The 17,735-nt window shown below is 47.7% G+C and overlaps 1 protein-coding gene across 1 annotated transcript in view; it reads right to left on the reverse strand.

The window, feature by feature from the left end:
- Positions 1-332: 332 nt before the first annotated feature.
- The window catches only part of ERCC6L2 (ERCC excision repair 6 like 2), a 121,274-nt gene continuing 103,871 nt past the window's right edge, over positions 333-17,735 (reverse strand). The window contains exons 18-19 of the mRNA XM_008257721.4: positions 8,732-8,895; positions 333-2,637 (exon numbers count right to left, since the gene is read on the reverse strand). Coding sequence (XP_008255943.2) covers positions 1,689-2,637; positions 8,732-8,895 — 1,113 coding nt within the window. The 3' untranslated portion in view covers positions 333-1,688. The remainder of the gene's footprint in view (positions 2,638-8,731; positions 8,896-17,735) is intronic.

Consider the following 17,735-nt stretch of genomic DNA (forward strand, 5'->3'; position numbering starts at 1 on the left):
CAGAGCTGCAGACGGCTGAGCACACGGAAGGCTAACGACATCTGCCTGCCAGGTCTACTGCAGACCGACGCATTATGTGTTTATTTTACAGGAAGACCCTCAATGGCCGAAGTCTGAGAAGTCTGGACACAACTCAGCTGCAAGTGGCAAACAAATGACCAGCTATATAACCTTAAGCAATGGTTTCCAAGTCATGGTTCCCAGCATTAGTGGGCCAGGAAATCAATCTATTGGGTTATGACAGCATCAACACACACACACACACACACACACACACACACACACACACATACACCCCAGCCCAGGAGAGAAAAATAACAAAGTTGCATGCCTTAAGGGTAAACATTACTTTATAAACATTTTATTTCAACATGCACGAGTCTATACGTAATGGGTGACGATACAAAATATATTTCATAGTTCTCTAAGGCAAAACATTGTTGTTCCAAAGAAAAATATACTTGGCCATTGGGTCTCTGGAGAAAGGATTTTTTTTTTAACCTCTGAGCAATGACTGTACTAGCTGGGTGCTCAGAGGCCCTCTGCGGTCAGCAACAATGACCGCTGCACACAGCCACTTCCTGAAGCACACTTCTTCCTCAGAGCGCTGTGAGCCTGGCTGAGGGGAAGGTGGGAGAACACACCAGTGAGGCCTCGGATCCCTGCCCACCCCGTGCCAGGCGCCACGCCAGGAGCCCGACAGAGGCGGTTCTTTACAGACAGGACGCCCTGTCCTTCACCTGTAGCTGTATCTAGCACGGAACACAGGGACTGAGTGGATGTGTCCAACTAAACGAATTCAGCTATGAGACTGTCCCACTTTGGTTATAAACCATATAGATTAAATTCAACAAAATATAACAATTTCAAATAAAACCAAATGTTTCTTTATTTCTTCCTAGTTCATCAAATGTAAAAGCACTGTGCAAAGGTTTATTGATCTCAATTAAATCATCAAAGTTGTATAAAAAGTTGAGGCACTGGTGTCTGTGGCTATTGATAAATAATCATATTACTTTAGTATCACATCTCATATAATATCATAGGTATACAGCATTAACCCCTGGATTCTGAGCTGCTACAAAATTGCCATTTTAATATCATACCATACATTCATTACTAGTTATGGCTTTAATCTAAAATAATTTAATAATACTAGAACATGATACCTAGGAAAACACAATTATTTTCCAAATCATAGGAAAGAAACACATCTATGTACACCTGATTTAGAGGGTGGGTGGGCATGACTTGGCCTATGACTGAATGGAACTTGGGAGAGTGAACCAAAGCTTTTTTAAACTGGAAGAGACACTCTCACTGATCAGGTTCAAACCCTTCATCGTTCATGTTAGCAAACAGATGCACCTCAGGGAACGTGGCTTACCTCCGGTCACGTAATGACACGCTAAGAAAGTTGTTCCAGGTCTTCCGATAATACATCTAGAATCTTTCTCATCTCACAACAGAGGTTTATGATAAAATACAATGTTGCTTCCTAAAAGATCCATACGGATATCAAAGAAGACAAGCCACAGGATATCAAGGAAGACAAGCCACGATAATATTTTAGGCTTTCAAAACATTCTAACGCGAGAATGTAATGGAATCTTGTGTCGAGACAGCTGTGTCCGAGGCGGAGCGCGCAGGGTGGCAGCGCTGGAGTTCACGGGCGCACCGGTCCGTTTTCAGGCCTCTGCTCCTCTCTGCGTGTTGTTGGTTGTGTTCTCATCTGTGTCACTCGAGTGGAATGTCTTCCACAAAAACTTCTCATTGGACTTCCAGAGAGACGTTTCTCGCTCGCCTCTGCTCCTGGAGGGGGCTTTCTCACACAGGGTCTCGATGACGGCCAAGTCGGTGAATTTACTGAGGCTGTCGGCACTCTGCTCATTCAAGATGTCCCAGAAATCCTTGGGCCGCTGCTTTGCTTTCTCCACGGGCCCTGAAAGGGCTCTCCTTGGCAGCTGTGTGGGGCCGCTCCGGGGCGTTTTAAAGAGGTCCTCAAGAATGGAGGTGTCGCCCAGCAGGCCTCCCACAGAGGCGCCCCCTGCCACGGGGCCTTCTGGCTTCCTGCTTTCCGGCTTGCAGAGCAGCCTGTTTCTTGAAACGCCCGTCCCGCTGGTGCCCTGCTGGTCTTTCCCGGCGTCTGCCCACCTCCTCTCCTGTCCCTTGGAGTTTCCGTCCAGGGAACTGGATGCCCCGGCACCTTTGGATGCGTGGCTGTTTTTCCCGTCATCAACCCCTTGGGTAGAGCCAAGAGTTCCTGCATCACTAGGAAGCGCTTCTTCTTGGCAGGAACCGTGACTGGGAAACTGAACTGACTTTCCCTTGTGGGATGCTGGGCTGCAGGTCTGAGAAATGCTGTTGGTTGACTCTTTAAAAGTCAAGGCTTCAGAACCCGACAGCCCTCCTCTGATACGAGAGTCTCCTTCTTGGGATTTACTCCTGACGCTGGCGGATTTGCTGGATTCTGAAGCAGCGTCTGCTGTGAAGAACCCTTTCACTTCCGGGTACTGAGAAGCATAAAAGTCTTGGAGCATTTCCCGGCGCTCTTCTGATGTGGCACTCGTTATCTGTCTCGCAAACTCCTTTACGGAAGACAGGTTAAAGTAAGAGGCCATTTCTTCAAATTGTTTTCTGGAGATTTAATGAATAAAGCCAGCGGTTACTTTCAGTACACTTGATTTTTAATTTTTTTTTTTTTTGGACAGGCAGAGTGGACAGTGAGAGAGAGAGACAGAGAGAAAGGTCTTCCTTTTGCCGTTGGTTCACCCTCCAATGGCCGCCGCGGCCGGCGCGCTGCGGCCAGCGCACCGCGCTGATCCGATGGCAGGAGCCAGGAGCCAGGTGCTTTTCCTGGTCTCCCATGGGGTGCAGGGCCCAAGCACCTGGGCCATCCTCCACTGCACTCCCTGGCCACAGCAGAGAGCTGGCCTGGAAGAGGGGCAACCGGGACAGAATCCGGCGCCCCAACCGGGACTAGAACCCGGTGTGCCGGCGCCGCTAGGCGGAGGATTAGCCTAGTGAGCCGCGGCGCCGGCCAGTACACTTGATTTTTAAAGAACACATCACACGGGACAGGAAGTGCAGAGGCAAAGCAAAGCAATCCTGTTCCTTCCGGCGTACGTTTGCTTGCTGCCATGATGAAAATGCGTTTCATCCTAGTGGTATGTGATCTCTCTCCTTATGCTACTGAGAAAAATATTTTAGCTCATGAAATCACCAGCTTTTAAAGTTACCCTGATTTATACTGGAAGGTATTTCCTATGAATTATGAGATCCCAGCATGCTACTCCTCCAGTGAGGTGATTTATGAGGGACGTGAGAATCATAATTTACATAATGCAGATTGAAAGTCTATATTGCATTCAGGTCTCATGACATAAATTGTCAACGAAGGGTCTTAATGGATAGAAAAAGGAAAACTCTGAAAAATGGAGAAGGAAGCACCTTGTCCTTCTCGCTCCTTTTCCCTTTCATCTAGCCACAGAGCATGAAAATGTCAGGAGTTCTTGATGAGCCGCAGCAAAGTCCTTCTCGGAGGAAGCCAGATCCTCCCCACCCTGCCCAGATGGTCCGACCTCAGCACGGACAGCTAACCCAGGAAGTCAGGTGCGCTTCGCAGAAGTGAGCCGCATTCTTGGTGTAAGAGACTGATCACCACCGTTATGTGCATGTGGGAGGGGATGGGCCTTCCGGAACCCTGGGATCAAATGGGCGGAGACCTTGAGCAACGGGCTCCGCTCCTGGCTCCAGGTTGGGGTGCCGGGGACTGACAGTGTCTCCGTTCCAGGCCCCCAGTCTTGTTGAAGTACTGCCTTCCAATGCACCGACATACGGAGACAGGGCCTTCAGGAGGCAGTTAGGGGCAAAGGACATCATGAGGATGGGGCCTTCATCCGGGAGGATCAGTCCTCCAACAGAGAGATTCAGAGAGCCAGCACAGTGTGTCTCTGCGTCCCTCTTCCTCTCTGTGGGAGCACTCACAGAGAAGGTGAGCCTCCACAAGCCAGGAAAAGGGCCCTCACTAGAAGCCCAACCTGCTAACACCTTCACCTGGGTGTCCTCACCTCCGGAGCCGTGGGAACAGCTTCCGATGGTGTCAGCCCGACTCTGACAGGGCGTAGGCTTTGCTGGTGCAGAGTCGGGGCCACGTGTGAGGAGGGCCCAGCATCTGTACACATATGCCGTGCATGGTTTTGCAGCACGAGGTGAACAGTCTCAAAGTTTCAGAATTCTATTTTATATAGTAGTTCCTTAAAACATTCACTTATTCATTCAGCACCACATTTTTATGTGCTAGGCAGAGTAGCAGGAACTATACAACGGTGAACAAGCCTCACACCCTCATCTTTAAGAGTTTGCAATCTAGTCAGGGGAGACGTGCAAGAAAAGCAAACCAGGATGGAGTCGTGAACCCCACGAAGGAGCTAAATGCAGGGTCCCCTTGGCGCTCCCTGCAGGGGCTCCTAAGCCAGCGATGGGTAGTGGGCAGGATGGGTAGGGGAGGCTTCTCCCAGTCACCTTGAATCAGACAGGAAAAGGAGAGTGAGGAAGCCTTCCAGAGAGAGAGAGAGACAGAGACAGAGACAGAGAGAGAGGGGAGGGAGGGCACAGGTACACAGACGGGCAGGAGAAACTGCTCGGGAAGAGGCTGAACATCACAGGGGTCTGCAGGCCGAGGTCGCCAAGTCTGAAGTTCATCCCACTCACCAGGCAGAACCCTCAGGCTGAACCGATGATTTGTACTTAATGTATGAAGGGAGGTGCTCCAATGCCACGTCTACGTTTTGCCACCCAGACCAAGGGACATAAAGCCTGGTTTCCTCTAATGCTAGTGGGTGGCCACAGTGCACGCTTGCTCTCGTGGCTTCCGGTCCTCACGCTGCTGTGCTGTTGACGGACCCACATCTAGATGCTGTTCACACCTGCCCAACAGGCACGTCGTCTCCAATGCAACATTTAGTAACACAAACACAAGCATCCACACTTCTGTCCTGGAAGCTGCCCGTGATCTTGCGGGAAAGTTGGGAGTAATAAGGGGGTATTACTTTACCCACCATCTCCAAATTCACTCTCATACTCAGTCTGTCTATGAATTCTTTGTGCTTGTAAAGATTAAGTGATTGCTGAGGTTACAAGCTGGTGTCTTTTATTTACCCAAGGCTCGGTGGTGCTTCACAGCGGCCGTAGTAACTCCACCTCTGCCGCGCTGAAGCCGTGACCTTGCCTGTGAGCTTGCCTGTGGCCCTGCGGGGCCGGCTGTGCCAGGGCAGCTGCTTGCTCCGCTTTACCTCAACAGACTGCACGTAAATGAGGCCACACAGTTTACCCCTTACACCAGAGGATGGGATACATCATCATTCGGTTTACTTTGCCTTCCAACTCACTGCCAGAATTCTGGGTCTTCCAAAGAGTTTCTCTAAGAATCTAAGACACTTCAAGGTAAACCAGGGGGCACAAGCCAGCCACTTTGTGCAGAAAACAAGTAAACCAGAGTAGACTCCCTTATGCTGGTCAGGGCAGGTAGGCGGGGTCTTCTGGCAAACGTCCCGATAGTATTTGTGTATCAGGGGATAACACATAACATCCTCTCCCCTTTTCTTGAGGAACTGGGCGGGGGGGGGGGGGGGGGGAGCACAGCCAGAACCTTTCTGAAGATTCTGCCTAAGCTTTCTGAAGGGACAGCAGGCTGAACACTTCATCCAGATGACCACGAGGCTGCAGCGTGGCCTGGGCCTGGAGCCTGACTGGCTAGCGGGGAGAGCGGGAAACGGGGCGTCAGCTGCTCAGGCACTGTGCTGAGTCAGGCTCCGGGCTCTAACACCAGACGCCCTTCACCTCTCCACTGAGCATGAGACGTTTAGTCCCGCGGCTGGAGGGAGGCAAACCCAGATAACCGCCCGCCTGCCCTCGGTGCTTCTGCACACGGTGCGAGCAGGGATGAAGACACATGCACTCCCTCAAGACAGGCGACTGTGCACAGGGAAAGGCACACCCTGCACTGCGGCCGCCGTGGGCCCGTCTGTGAGGACATGGCACTGCCCAGGTGGCCGGGGGAGGTGCTCACCTTCTGTGCAGCCCACCTGCCACCCAGCACCCCGAGGGGCTGGGGGTCAGCCCTCCCAGGGAAAGCTGATGTCCAGTAGTCTGGAAGTAGCCAACACCCCTACACGAAGTGCTTTGACCCCACAGAGCCAGCACTGTTCCCTCCCTGTCCCCAGGAGCCACCAGAACCAGTCCAACCATGGCCCTGCCCCTGCTTTCCCAGGTCATGTGTTCCGACTGTCTTTTCCTCCCATCTGCTCCAGCCCCTCACCCTCCCGAATCACGCCTGGTGGTCCTGGCACCAGGCAGTGACCTACCTGCTGCCCTGTGTCTTCTGTTCCCAAGCTGAATGGCCCTCCTGTCCCCTGAGGACAACGCCTCCTCCCACGCAGTCTATGCAGAGCGGGGCTCTTGGGCTCGGGGTTCGCCTTTCACTTTGCTGCTTCCAGACATTGGTTTTCTCCTAAAACATCCCCCCTCTTTAAGGATGATGTTACCCAGCTAAACCATTTTTCCCTCATCTTGTTAGGTGCCCAAAACATAGCCGAAGAATGAATAAAATGCACTTAATTATTTCATTTCCCTGCCCATGACAACAATGCTGTGACACACTTGTGACCTAAGTCTTCCGAGTCACCACTCTTTTGCTTTCTTGCTGCCCGTCAGCCTCCACTCTGTCTCGTGTTCAATGTCATATTCACTCCTTTATGACCTTCCTGAAGCTTGCTAGCTTCTCTCTTCTTCCATTCTAACCCCTGGCAGAACCCAGCCATCTCCTGTTGCGTGTCTACAACAGAGTGAAGCTTGCTGAATGAAACCTGCACGCGTGGAATTACTCTTGGATAGGGACTTCACGGCACCCAGGAATTCCAGTCCCACCAAGCTCCGTTTCCAACTCTATGAATGACTGACTTCATAACTTCTCTCCTTAGATCTCTCGCCTTCCGAACGGATGGATTTGATTCACTGAGAAAATACGACATCCATGCCCATGTCTGTCCCTTCCCTGAATGGCAAAGGCCGGACCTCCGCCAGGGGGTCTGGATACTGCCATCACCTGCCTCTGGGACTTGACTGTCATCATCTCTCTGGTATGATTTATTTTTTTTCTGAGTGATCTTTTCTTTCCACACACAAACAGGATCTATTATCTTCCTAACTTAAAAAACAAACAACCCCCCACCCGCCCCCAAAAAAAAGTACCCATGATGCTGCAATGGCCTCCATCTCTTGTGCCTTCTTACAACCCTTCTTAGAGAGCCGCCGCGAGTGCCCCTCTCCCTGCTGGCTCTCCCCACCCCAGGATCTGCCACGGATTCTCAGAAGGCCCATGCCAGGGCAGACCGTTAGTTCTCTGCCGCCTGCGCCAGCAGGCACTTCCCCACGCCATCTGATTCTGGCTCTCTGTAGCCTGTGATACAGGCAAGCTCTCGCTCCCTCCAGTAAGTCTTACTTCTCGGGGAAGTCAGGACACTGAACTGCGTTTCTGCCCGTGGAGCACCCTGGAGGACTTCTGCCCTGGGCTCTGTCCTGGGCTGCTCCCTCCTTCTGGGCTGTTCCCAGACTGTTCACACAGTCCCATGGCTCTGAAAACCACTTCTGACTCGATGCTGATGACTCCAAATTTAAACCCCCAACCCCCAGCCCACAGCGGCAAAGCTACTGCCTGTTCAGTGTATCTGTAGACTTCTACTGGTTTTCCCCATTCAGTAAGTCTGCTCTGTTGCTCAGGACAGAAAGTTAGGAGTGAGCCTAGTTCCTTCTCTTTCCCAAACTGGTCCACGACTAAGCCGATAGCACCCACTGGCTCCATCCCCCACGGCAGCCGTTCCTGGGCAAACCAGCCTGTGTTCCTGCTGCTCTTGTGCACAGCGGAGCTGTGCCATCTCAGCAAACACACGTTGGATCACGCATTCTTCGACAGCTTCCTGCTGCACTCTGAACAAAACTGACACTCTTGCCACAGTCTCTGGGGTCTCCCAGGCCCTGCGCCGCCTGGGTCTCCACCTCCACCTCGCATCACTCTCTGCCTGCTTGTTGGGCACCAACTCTGGTCTGCTCTCAGGGCCTTGAGCAGACCAAGCCGCCCGCCTCCAAGGTGCTCTCCTCTGGGGCCCTGCATGGTTACCCTTCAGGTCTTGACCCGAGTGCCACCTGTGCACAAAGGTCTTCCCGCACTGCCCTGCAGAAGGTCACACGGCCCCACCCTGCCCCACACAGGCACATCCCATTCTTCTCTACCACGGCAGCCAACCCATTTCTTCTGTTACCATTTCCTAACTACTTATTTGTAAGCGTTCATTTTTTAAAATTCTATGGCTCAATGCCAGGCCCTGCGCTACTACACGATAAGCTCTATGCCTTATCTGTTTTTACACCATATTCAGCTCTCAGCACAACGCCCCTGGGCACATGTTAGGTGCCCAAAACATAGCTGAAGAATGGATGAATAAAATGCACTTAATTATTTCATTTCTTTATACAAAATGACTTCATTAAAAATAAATTTAGGGATCAGCTTTCTAAAAACACGTAAAAGGTTTGGAATTCATTTGTTAAAGTATACAAGTTCAGGCTTTTCTGAAATATGGCTATAACTCAGATCATCTGTGTATCTTACTAAGGAGCTGCACGTCTTTTGAGAGTTCTCCTCAGAGTCTAGTGCCTGTCACGGACGACGTACCTGCGGATTCCTCTTGGCGTCTCTCCGATTATGAAGGTGGTCTGCTCTGTCCGGTAGACCCTTTTCTTCTTCTGGCTCACGGGGTGCGGAACGCACAGAGGAAGCGAAACACCTCCTTCACTTGGTGGCTGGCCTCTCTCTGTAGGCACGTTTTCTTCACATGTCTGAGAAAAAGGAAAGGAAGAGAAAACTAAGTCTGCAGGGCCAGTGCTATGGCACAGCCGGTTAAAGCCCTGGCCTGAAGCGCCAGCATCCTATATAGGTACTGGTTCTAGTCCCAGCTGCTCCTCTTCCGATCCAGCTCTCTGCTATGGCCTGGGAAAGTAGTAGAAGATGGCCCAAGTCCTTGGGCCCCTGCACCCACATGGGAGACCTGGAGGAAGCTCCTGGCTCCTGGCTTTGGATCAGCTCAGCTCCAGCCGTTGCAGCCATTTGAGGAGTGAACCAGTGGATGGAAGACCTCTCTGTCTCTACCTCTCTCTGTAACTCTGCCTTTCAAATAAATAAAAATAAATCTTTAAAAACAACAACAACAAAGCTAAGTCTGGAAAAATAGTCATTTTTGGTCAAATAAGGACAATGTCTTATTTATTTAATTTCTACCAATACTCACTATGGTGAAATGAACCAGATCCTGCATTGTCAGAAGATGCCAACCCACATCTATAACAGGCTGACCCCTGGGGGCAGGCATTTGGGCTGGTGGTTATGTGTAGTCCATTTCGGAGTACCTGATTCAAGTCCTGGCTCTACTCATGGTGCCAGCTTCCTGCTAAGGTGCACACTTGCAGGGGTGATGGCTCAGGCAGTCAGGGTCCTTTCAGTCACACAGGTGACCTGGACTGGGGAAGGCTCCTGGTCCTAACTGTGGTCTACCCCAGAGAGCCCACTCTGTCTCGTAAGCAAGCAAGCAAACAAAAAAGATGATACTTATATAGGGAGAAAGTACTTTTATATGTTTCTTAAAGACATAACATGACTGGCAATAATATGGTATTTCTATTGTGAAGACTGTGAGTGGGCATACTGATATACCAGCTAACATCTGCTATCCCTGATAAAGATAGAAATTAATGATCATATAAATGATGGTACAAAATGGGATATATAATTAAAAATAATTTATTCTATTTATTTGAAAGGCAGAGAGACAAAGACATAGACAGACAGGGATCTCCTCTACTGGCCCACTCCCCAAATTCCTACAGCTGCTGGGACTGGGCCAGGCTGAAGCCAGAAGATGAGAACTCAGTCCAGGACTCCCATATGGGAAGCAGTGATCTAACTACTTGCGCCATCACCTGCTGTCTCCAAGGATGTGCACTGGCATAAAGCTGGGCCTGGGAGTGGGGCCGGCACTCCAACCTGGTACTCCCCGATCGGGTGTGGGCGTCCAAGGGGCATCCTAACCACTCACTGCACCAAATGTCCGCCCTGGGATATCTAACACTTTTTTTTTTTTGACAGGCAGAGTGGACAGTGAGAGAGAGAGACAGAGAGAAAGGTCTTCCTTTGCCGTTGGGTCACCCTCCAATGGCCGCTGCAACCGGCGCGCTGCGGCCAGTGCACCGTGCTGATCCGAAGGCAGGAGCCAGGTGCTTCTCCTGGTCTCCCATGGGGTGCAGGGCCCAAGCACTTGGGCCATCCTCCACTGCACTCCCGGGCCACAGCAGAGAGCTGGCCTGGAAAAGGGGCAACTGGGACAGAATCCGGCGCCCCAACTGGGACTAGAACCCGGTGTGCCAGCACCGCAGGTGGAATATTAGCCTAGTGAGCCGCAGCGCCAGCCATCTAACGCTTTTAAACTCAGGAATTTCTCTCAAAATTCTTAAGCAGTCTTTTAGTCATTTAATTTTTACATACGTAAATAAGCTTGTAAAAGTAATAATTTTTACATGATAAATAAGAAATCATTTTCATAGAGTCTACTTTTTAAGTGCTTCTGGACTGGAATATTTAGTAGTTTTAAAATGTTAACTATAGTTAGTTAAGTTACACAAAGAAGCACACTTACTTTTAGGTCATGGTTGCTTGCTTAATGTAAATGGTTACCACTGTGGGTCAACCAAAAAATTTCCCTGTGAACAGGTATAGTGTGCATAGACAAAAAGTCCTCACCACATACCAAACAGAAATACTGGGCACAATTTACTAATGATATCAACAAAATTATACTTGAACTCCAGAGTAAGAGAGTAAAATCCCTAGGTGCCAAAAACTAGGACGTGACTACATGGCAGTGGGCAGGGCTGGAGCGCCTTTGCCCCAGTGTGGCAACTGAATTACAACCTACAAGACCCCAAGTACAGAGGGAGAGGGAGTAAGAACAAAGACATCAACCACCACTGGAATGAGGACATCCAATTTGTAAATCAAAGCTGGGAAGGCCCCATCTGGGGACACAGGTTAGAAGCTGGTCACCATCCTACTCTAGAATTGCTGGGGTGGGGTGGGGAGGGAGGTGGAATGCCCAGCTGGTAACGTCTGTGGGATCTGATTTGCACCACCTGGGTGGTGTGTAAAATCTACACTGAAAATCAATGTTAAAAAATTGGCCCCAAACCAGGGAAAACCATTGATCTCAATGAGGGGTGAATACAAAAACACACCATAGGAAGACTTCCATAATCTAGAGAATGCTTGTGATTCCAAAGGGGGAAAAAAAAGAGTAGTTAAGACAAAAATTATATAAAAAAAAAAAAACCCACATAAAACCTGCCACTGTGAAAGTGGGCAGATACCCAAATATGAGAACTCTACTCTTGGGGTTATAGAAAGAGACTAAATTATTAGTATGTCCAGAAACAAAAGAAGGAATAGAATCCATTAGTAAGAAGTGGGCTTTAAACAGGCAGAGCTGAGAAAGAACCAGATACAAAAAGGAGCTACAGTTTTGAAATAAAAAATAGAGACAGAAACAAACTCAAAGTATGGGTTAAGCAACAGACTAAACAGGCCTACAGAGGAAGCTGGTAATGACAGAACAATAAAGTCCCTCAGAATGTAGTGCGGCGATAAAGAACCGAGGACTTGTAGCATCTTAGGAACTTCGGCAGATCTACAAAACGCTAGGAGGGTCAGCATCCAAGACATGGTGGCAGAGAACTGAAAGAAGGCATGAACCCTCAATCTGAAAAAGAGGAATTCCTAGTGGGAAAAAGAAAATAAACACAGGGAGTACCTTAAAAACTACTGGGGAGAAAAGACAAGGTACCCTACAGAGAAATGACAAAGATCGGGTTTCTCCATACCATCACCACCAGAAGGTAGAGCAAACACCTGTCAACCTCACATGCTATAGCCACGTAAACTATCATTTAGGAAAGTTTCAGACAAATACTACTAGAGTTTATCAGTCACAGACTCTTACAGATGATAATTTTTCTTTTGATAGAAATGGATTGAATGGATTGAATAGATTGAAGTGGCACACATTTAATGAATGAAGGTAGAGAGTGGCTTCTCATTCTATACATATTTACTCAGCACCTGTTATGTTCTTGTCACCAGGATACACATTTGTGATACGAAGATGTTTATATATACAAAGAGGTCCCTACCCTTAGGGGATTCAAGTGACAGGCCAGTTTTTTTTTTCTTAAAATAAAGATTTACTTCTTTGTTAGGGAGGGGGAGAGAGAGAGAGAGAGAGAGAGAGAGACAGAGAGAGAGAGAAAAATGAATCTTTCTTTTGCTGGTTCACTCCCCAAAATGCTGCAACAGTTAGGGCTAAGCCAGGCTGAAGCCAGGATCCAGGAACCCAGGTGGGTCTCATACACAGATGGCAGGGGCCAAAGTACTTAGGTCACCATCCACTGCAAGTGCATTAGCAGGAAGCTGGATAGGAAGCAGAGTAGCCAGACCTTGAGCTGGTGCTGTGATATGGGATGCTGGCCTTGCAAGTGGCAGCTCACATCTGCTGTACCACAGTGCCAGCCCCTGACAAGCCCATTTTAAGGAAACATGGAACATTTATCTTCTTCCTAACTTATATTCAGGCAAAATTGAGACAGGCAAAAACAACTGTAGCAGCAAATCATTTCCAACAATAAAAAACTGGCATCTTCAAAAGCCGCCCACCATGGTTCTGATGGACAAGCACAAAATGCCAGGTGGCCAGGGTACATCAGAGCTTCGTATCAATCAGTAATGTCAACATTACTTTCCTTAAAGAAGCTACTTTATAAATTGAATCTTATTATTAATAAGGAGGGAAAAGAGTTATCGTTCAAGATAAGTTTGAAAGGGATTCGACACATTCAATTCCCAACACAAAACAAGATGAACATTCTGAAAGTTCCTAATAAAAAGTTTCCTCCTCTTTGACGATCCCCAAGAAAGAACTGCTGACAAGTAAGAGGGGAGGTGGGGATGTTCCCATGAAGGTAAAAGCAGCAAGCAGAAGAGAAGGAACTGGGCCAAGCAAGAGCGCTTGCATCTCAGAGTCGCAGGCTGGGATGCCGTGGGCCGATCATGCCGGGCAATGGTGGTTTTCAACGACCTACGCTAGCACTCTGGATCCCTATGGCCTTGGCAGGGTAACAGAGTTCACATCCTGTGCAGGTACCTTCTTCACTCCATTTTATAGACTTTCAGGGAGAATCAGCTTTCATAACCACAGCAATCAGACCTGTAGATCTTTAATTTTTGCCCAGTATTCCACATTTTAAATCCTGATTCTTTAGACAATAAAATTATCTTCTCACATGGAATCAATAGCCTACCCTTGAGTTAAAAAAAAAAAAAAAAACTACCTTGTTTTAGATTTTCCTGTTGGTAGACAACAGATGCTTTTCCAAAACAAGACTGTGAGACAAAATTTTGTTTTTAGCCTGGTTATATTAAAAAGACGTCAGGAGCCGGTGTGCTTGCCTACGCTTATTGTGATCTGAAGGACTGCCCTGAGGTTAAATGTATAATCTATGTATGAGTTTGGGGGTAATGCATTGATGTTCTTTTGCTGCCAGAACAAACTGCCCCCAAATTAGTGGCTTCTAACAACACAGGCTGACTATCTGCTAAGCTTATTGTGATCTGAAGGACTGCCCTGAGGTTAAATGTATAATCTATGTATGAGTTTGGGGGTAATGCATTGATGTCCTTTTGCTGCCAGAACAAACTGCCCCCAAATTAGTGGCTTCTAACAACACAGGCTGACTATCTGTCATCTCGGCAGGTCGCAGTCAGGGTGCTGGCAGGGCTGCATTCTTCTGAGGCTCTGGGGGAAATAAATTTCCTTCTCCCTCCAGCTCCCCAAGGCTGCCTGCAAACCTTATCTCCCAGAGTCCCCCCGAGCTAGGCACCCTTCTTCTCTAAGCTGTCTCCGTACAACTGGACCACTGCGCTGGATCTGATAGGGAATTCTGCAATGGAAGGGGGAGGAACAACTCCTGGTTTCTGTCAAAGTCCCCAAAGGATCCTTTTTCTAAAAAAAGTTCCTTTCAATTCTGTCATTATGATTCTAGTTTTAACAGTAAGGAAGGACCTGTGCGGAAGTTTGCACAGTATTTGTATAGTATATGCATCACTGCTGCTACTCTGTTTTAGAAAGCGTCATGCTTATCAAAGTGTAATTTCTAACCCAGCAGTTGCTATGTTCATGATTATTTCCATAAATTACTGGGTAGGCCTCCCTCTACAGTATTTGTGTTAGACAATCAAATCCAACTTTCAGAACACTTACTAAAAATTAAGGCTTCTCCGTAATGTAAGAAATCTAGCTATCATTCCCAGCTAATGTAAACACGGAGTTAAAACAATCCACTTCCCGAGAGAGTGAGCTGTTACAGGAGCCAGCCTGGCCCCTGACCTCCCCCGGCTTCCGGGCTCCCCACAGGCCTCTCTCGCAGGCACTTTCCAGCTGATGCTCTCTGTCACACTGCAACACAGCCAGGGGAGTCCTCAGCAGGGGCCAAGCCCTTGGGCCCACCTCCAAAGCCATGGGCTAAACTTCCGAGTTTCCTTTTTTCTTTTCTTTTAAATCCACTTGATCATGATGCTAACTGAATGAAAATAGGAGATTACTTAAGAAATCCAAATGATCAATTGATCAGAGAATACCTAGGTACTAATTCTAATTTGTGAATAGTAACTTTTTTTTTTTTTTTAAGATTTAGTTATTTATTTGAAAGGTAGAATTACAGGGAGAAAGGGAGAGGGATATCTATCTATCTATCTATCTTCCATCCACTGTTGTTCACTCCCCAAACAGCCTCCAGGAGTGAGAGGTAGGGAACTCCATCCGGGTCTCCCATGTGGTTGGCAGGGGCCCAAGCACTGGGGCCACCCTCTGATGACTTCCCAGGTGCATTAGGGGGAAGCTGGATAGGAAGAAGAGCAGCTGGGACTGGAACTGGTGCTCCAGTACAGGATGCCGCATCGCATGGTGCGACTTAACCTGCTGTGTCACCACGCTGGCTCTGAGCAGTGACAGTTCTTCCTCCTGTAGACATACTTCCTGTATGGAATGGTCTGCTGAAAGCTGAAGAAGCAAGGAAGAACTGTCCCCCTTTAGACCACAGCTAAATAGGTCTACAAAGGAAAAAGGCCAGTGCTAATTATGTAAGTCTTAATTTCACTGATACAATTAAATTTTAGATGCAAAACATATCTTTATAAAATAAAATTCAGAATATAAAAAATTTAAGTCAACCAAAACATTAGAATATATATTGGTTCTAGAAATAGTAATTGTTCTAATATATTTTGGCCAAAATAGTCTACCCACTTATCCACGGTTCAATGTTTAAGTTAGAAATGACTCAATTCAAAGACTTCATTAATATCTGTTTTAATTTTTTAAATCTATATAAATGAACAAATTTCATATATTTCTTATACAGTTTTAACAGCATAATTATACTTCCTATCTTACCCTTCTCCGTCCTTACTTTCTCATTTTTCCTTTAATTTCTACAATGATTAATTTAATTTTGATGTAGTTACCGGATCACTGATTTTTCTGATGTTCTTGTAAAATTTATTTGAAAAGATATAAAAACTAATTAAAAATGTATAATGTGTATTTTCTGTTAGATAATAGCTTCAGGATTTTAAGTTCTTTATTTTTTAATTTATTTGACAGGTAGAGTTATAGACAGTGAGAGAGACAGACAGAGAGAAAGGTCTTCCTTCCGTTGGTTCACTCCCCAAATGGCTGCCACGGCCGGCGCTGTGCCGATTCGAAGCCAGGAGCCAGGTGCTTCCTCCTGGTCTCCCATGTGGGTGCAGGGGCCCAAGCACTTGGGCCATCTTCCACTGCCTTCCCAGGCCACAGCAGAGAGCTGGAATGGAAGAGGAGCAACCGGGACTAGAACCCAGCGCCCACATGGGATGCCGGCGCTGCAGGTGGAAGATTAGCCAAGTGAGCCACGGTGCTGGCCCTCGGTATTTTAAGTTCTACAAGGCATACATTAGGATTACAATAAATAAGAGGAAACTTTTGTAAGGAAAAAGTTTCTTCTTCAAAAGTAGCCAAGATGAACCCCTATCAGAATAACTAACTAGCCACTATTCTGTACAACTTACTTCTCACTGTGACGTCTGAGGTCTTGTTGGTTACCGCAGAAAAGTCTTCATCTCCATTTAGACCACTAGTCTGACACATTCACATGAGCTTTGATAATAAGTGCTTTCCTTTTCCTTTCAATCAAAAGTATACTCTGAATTTCAAGGCATTAGATATAAGTCATTTACTGAACGGCTCAGCTGCAAAAAGTTACACATTTTTAACATGAAAGGGTAGGAAAAAAATAAAACCAACTCAAAGGATTTGTAGATAGCAATCTTTGACTTCAGCACACTTAAAAAAGAGAAAAAGGGAGATCCCTGGTACCTCACAGCCACTGTGATTACATTAGCATTTTTCTGTTTACTGGGTTACTTATGGAATCAATCTTTACTCTATTACTATTCTTGGAAGTAAAATATAGTTTTGGAGGTGGATTAGTAAAGAACCATAGAGGGCACCTAGGTAGCAACAGCAAGGAGGCGAGAAAAGTTGATAGGGAAGAATTGTTCCCGAACCCATTGTTCCCATAAGAAGTGGGCAAGAGACCTTCCAAGGCAGGGGAGTGAGACAACACTCCAGGCAGTCTCTGATACCTTTCTAAAGCTGCTCCTGCTAATTCCTAGAAACACATTCAGAGCCAGGGCAGGAGGGCTGACTCCTTCTGCTCATCCGCACCCCTACGAGGCAGACAGCCTGCAGGGGATATGGGGACGGTGCACCGTGAAGCAGAACAGCCTGACAGGACAGGTGGCCTGTCCATCACAGGCAACCAGCCGTTCGTGAAGTCCTTCATGAAGCAAGTTTGGAGTGGGTCTGTCCATTGGGCTGGTCTCTTCAGAACACACTTCGCGGAGACAGCTGAGAGCCGCATGCAGTTTTCCCCCAGTGCATTAGGGAGGGGGTTCCAGTACCCAGATGATTAGCAGGGGATCCCCAAAGGAGCTGGAATGTCCAGATGGCTTGGACCCATTGAGAAGCCCGAATGGAAGCTTACTTGAAAGTTCTGATTCTGAAATCATGGAAAGATCTGCCCATCCACAGGAAAGCTCTTGGATCTACACCTTGCTCCTGAGAACGGCACAGAGCTTCACAAAACAATCCCGGGTCTCCAGCATGCCAGGGCGCGCCGTGTGGCCCACAAGCCCTCCTGCTGGCCGGATCATGCCAGCTTTGCCACAGGGCTACCCAATCAAGCGCTCTTTCGTCTTCCTTCTGCATTAGACCTAGAGTGGTGATGCTTTTGTTTACACATCTGTTCAAACAAAAGATTAAAAAAGAAACCTCTCTTTGGGTAAGGGCCAAACCCTGTAAGCACATGGAAAGTCATAAACTTGCCTTTGCAAAGCAGGAAGTCAGAACTATAAAAACATACAGCGCAGTGTACGTAAATTCATTCCAATGGTATCCGAGTCTAAAGTGACCAAGGCTTTTAAGGATCTTTGGGCAAGTAAGTGAAAGTCCTCAGGGTTTCCATTCAAGGTTTCTGCCTGGAGA

Source organism: Oryctolagus cuniculus, chromosome 1 (assembly GCF_964237555.1).
Source record: "Oryctolagus cuniculus chromosome 1, mOryCun1.1, whole genome shotgun sequence".
In the NCBI taxonomy this organism is placed as follows: Eukaryota; Metazoa; Chordata; class Mammalia; order Lagomorpha; family Leporidae; genus Oryctolagus; species Oryctolagus cuniculus.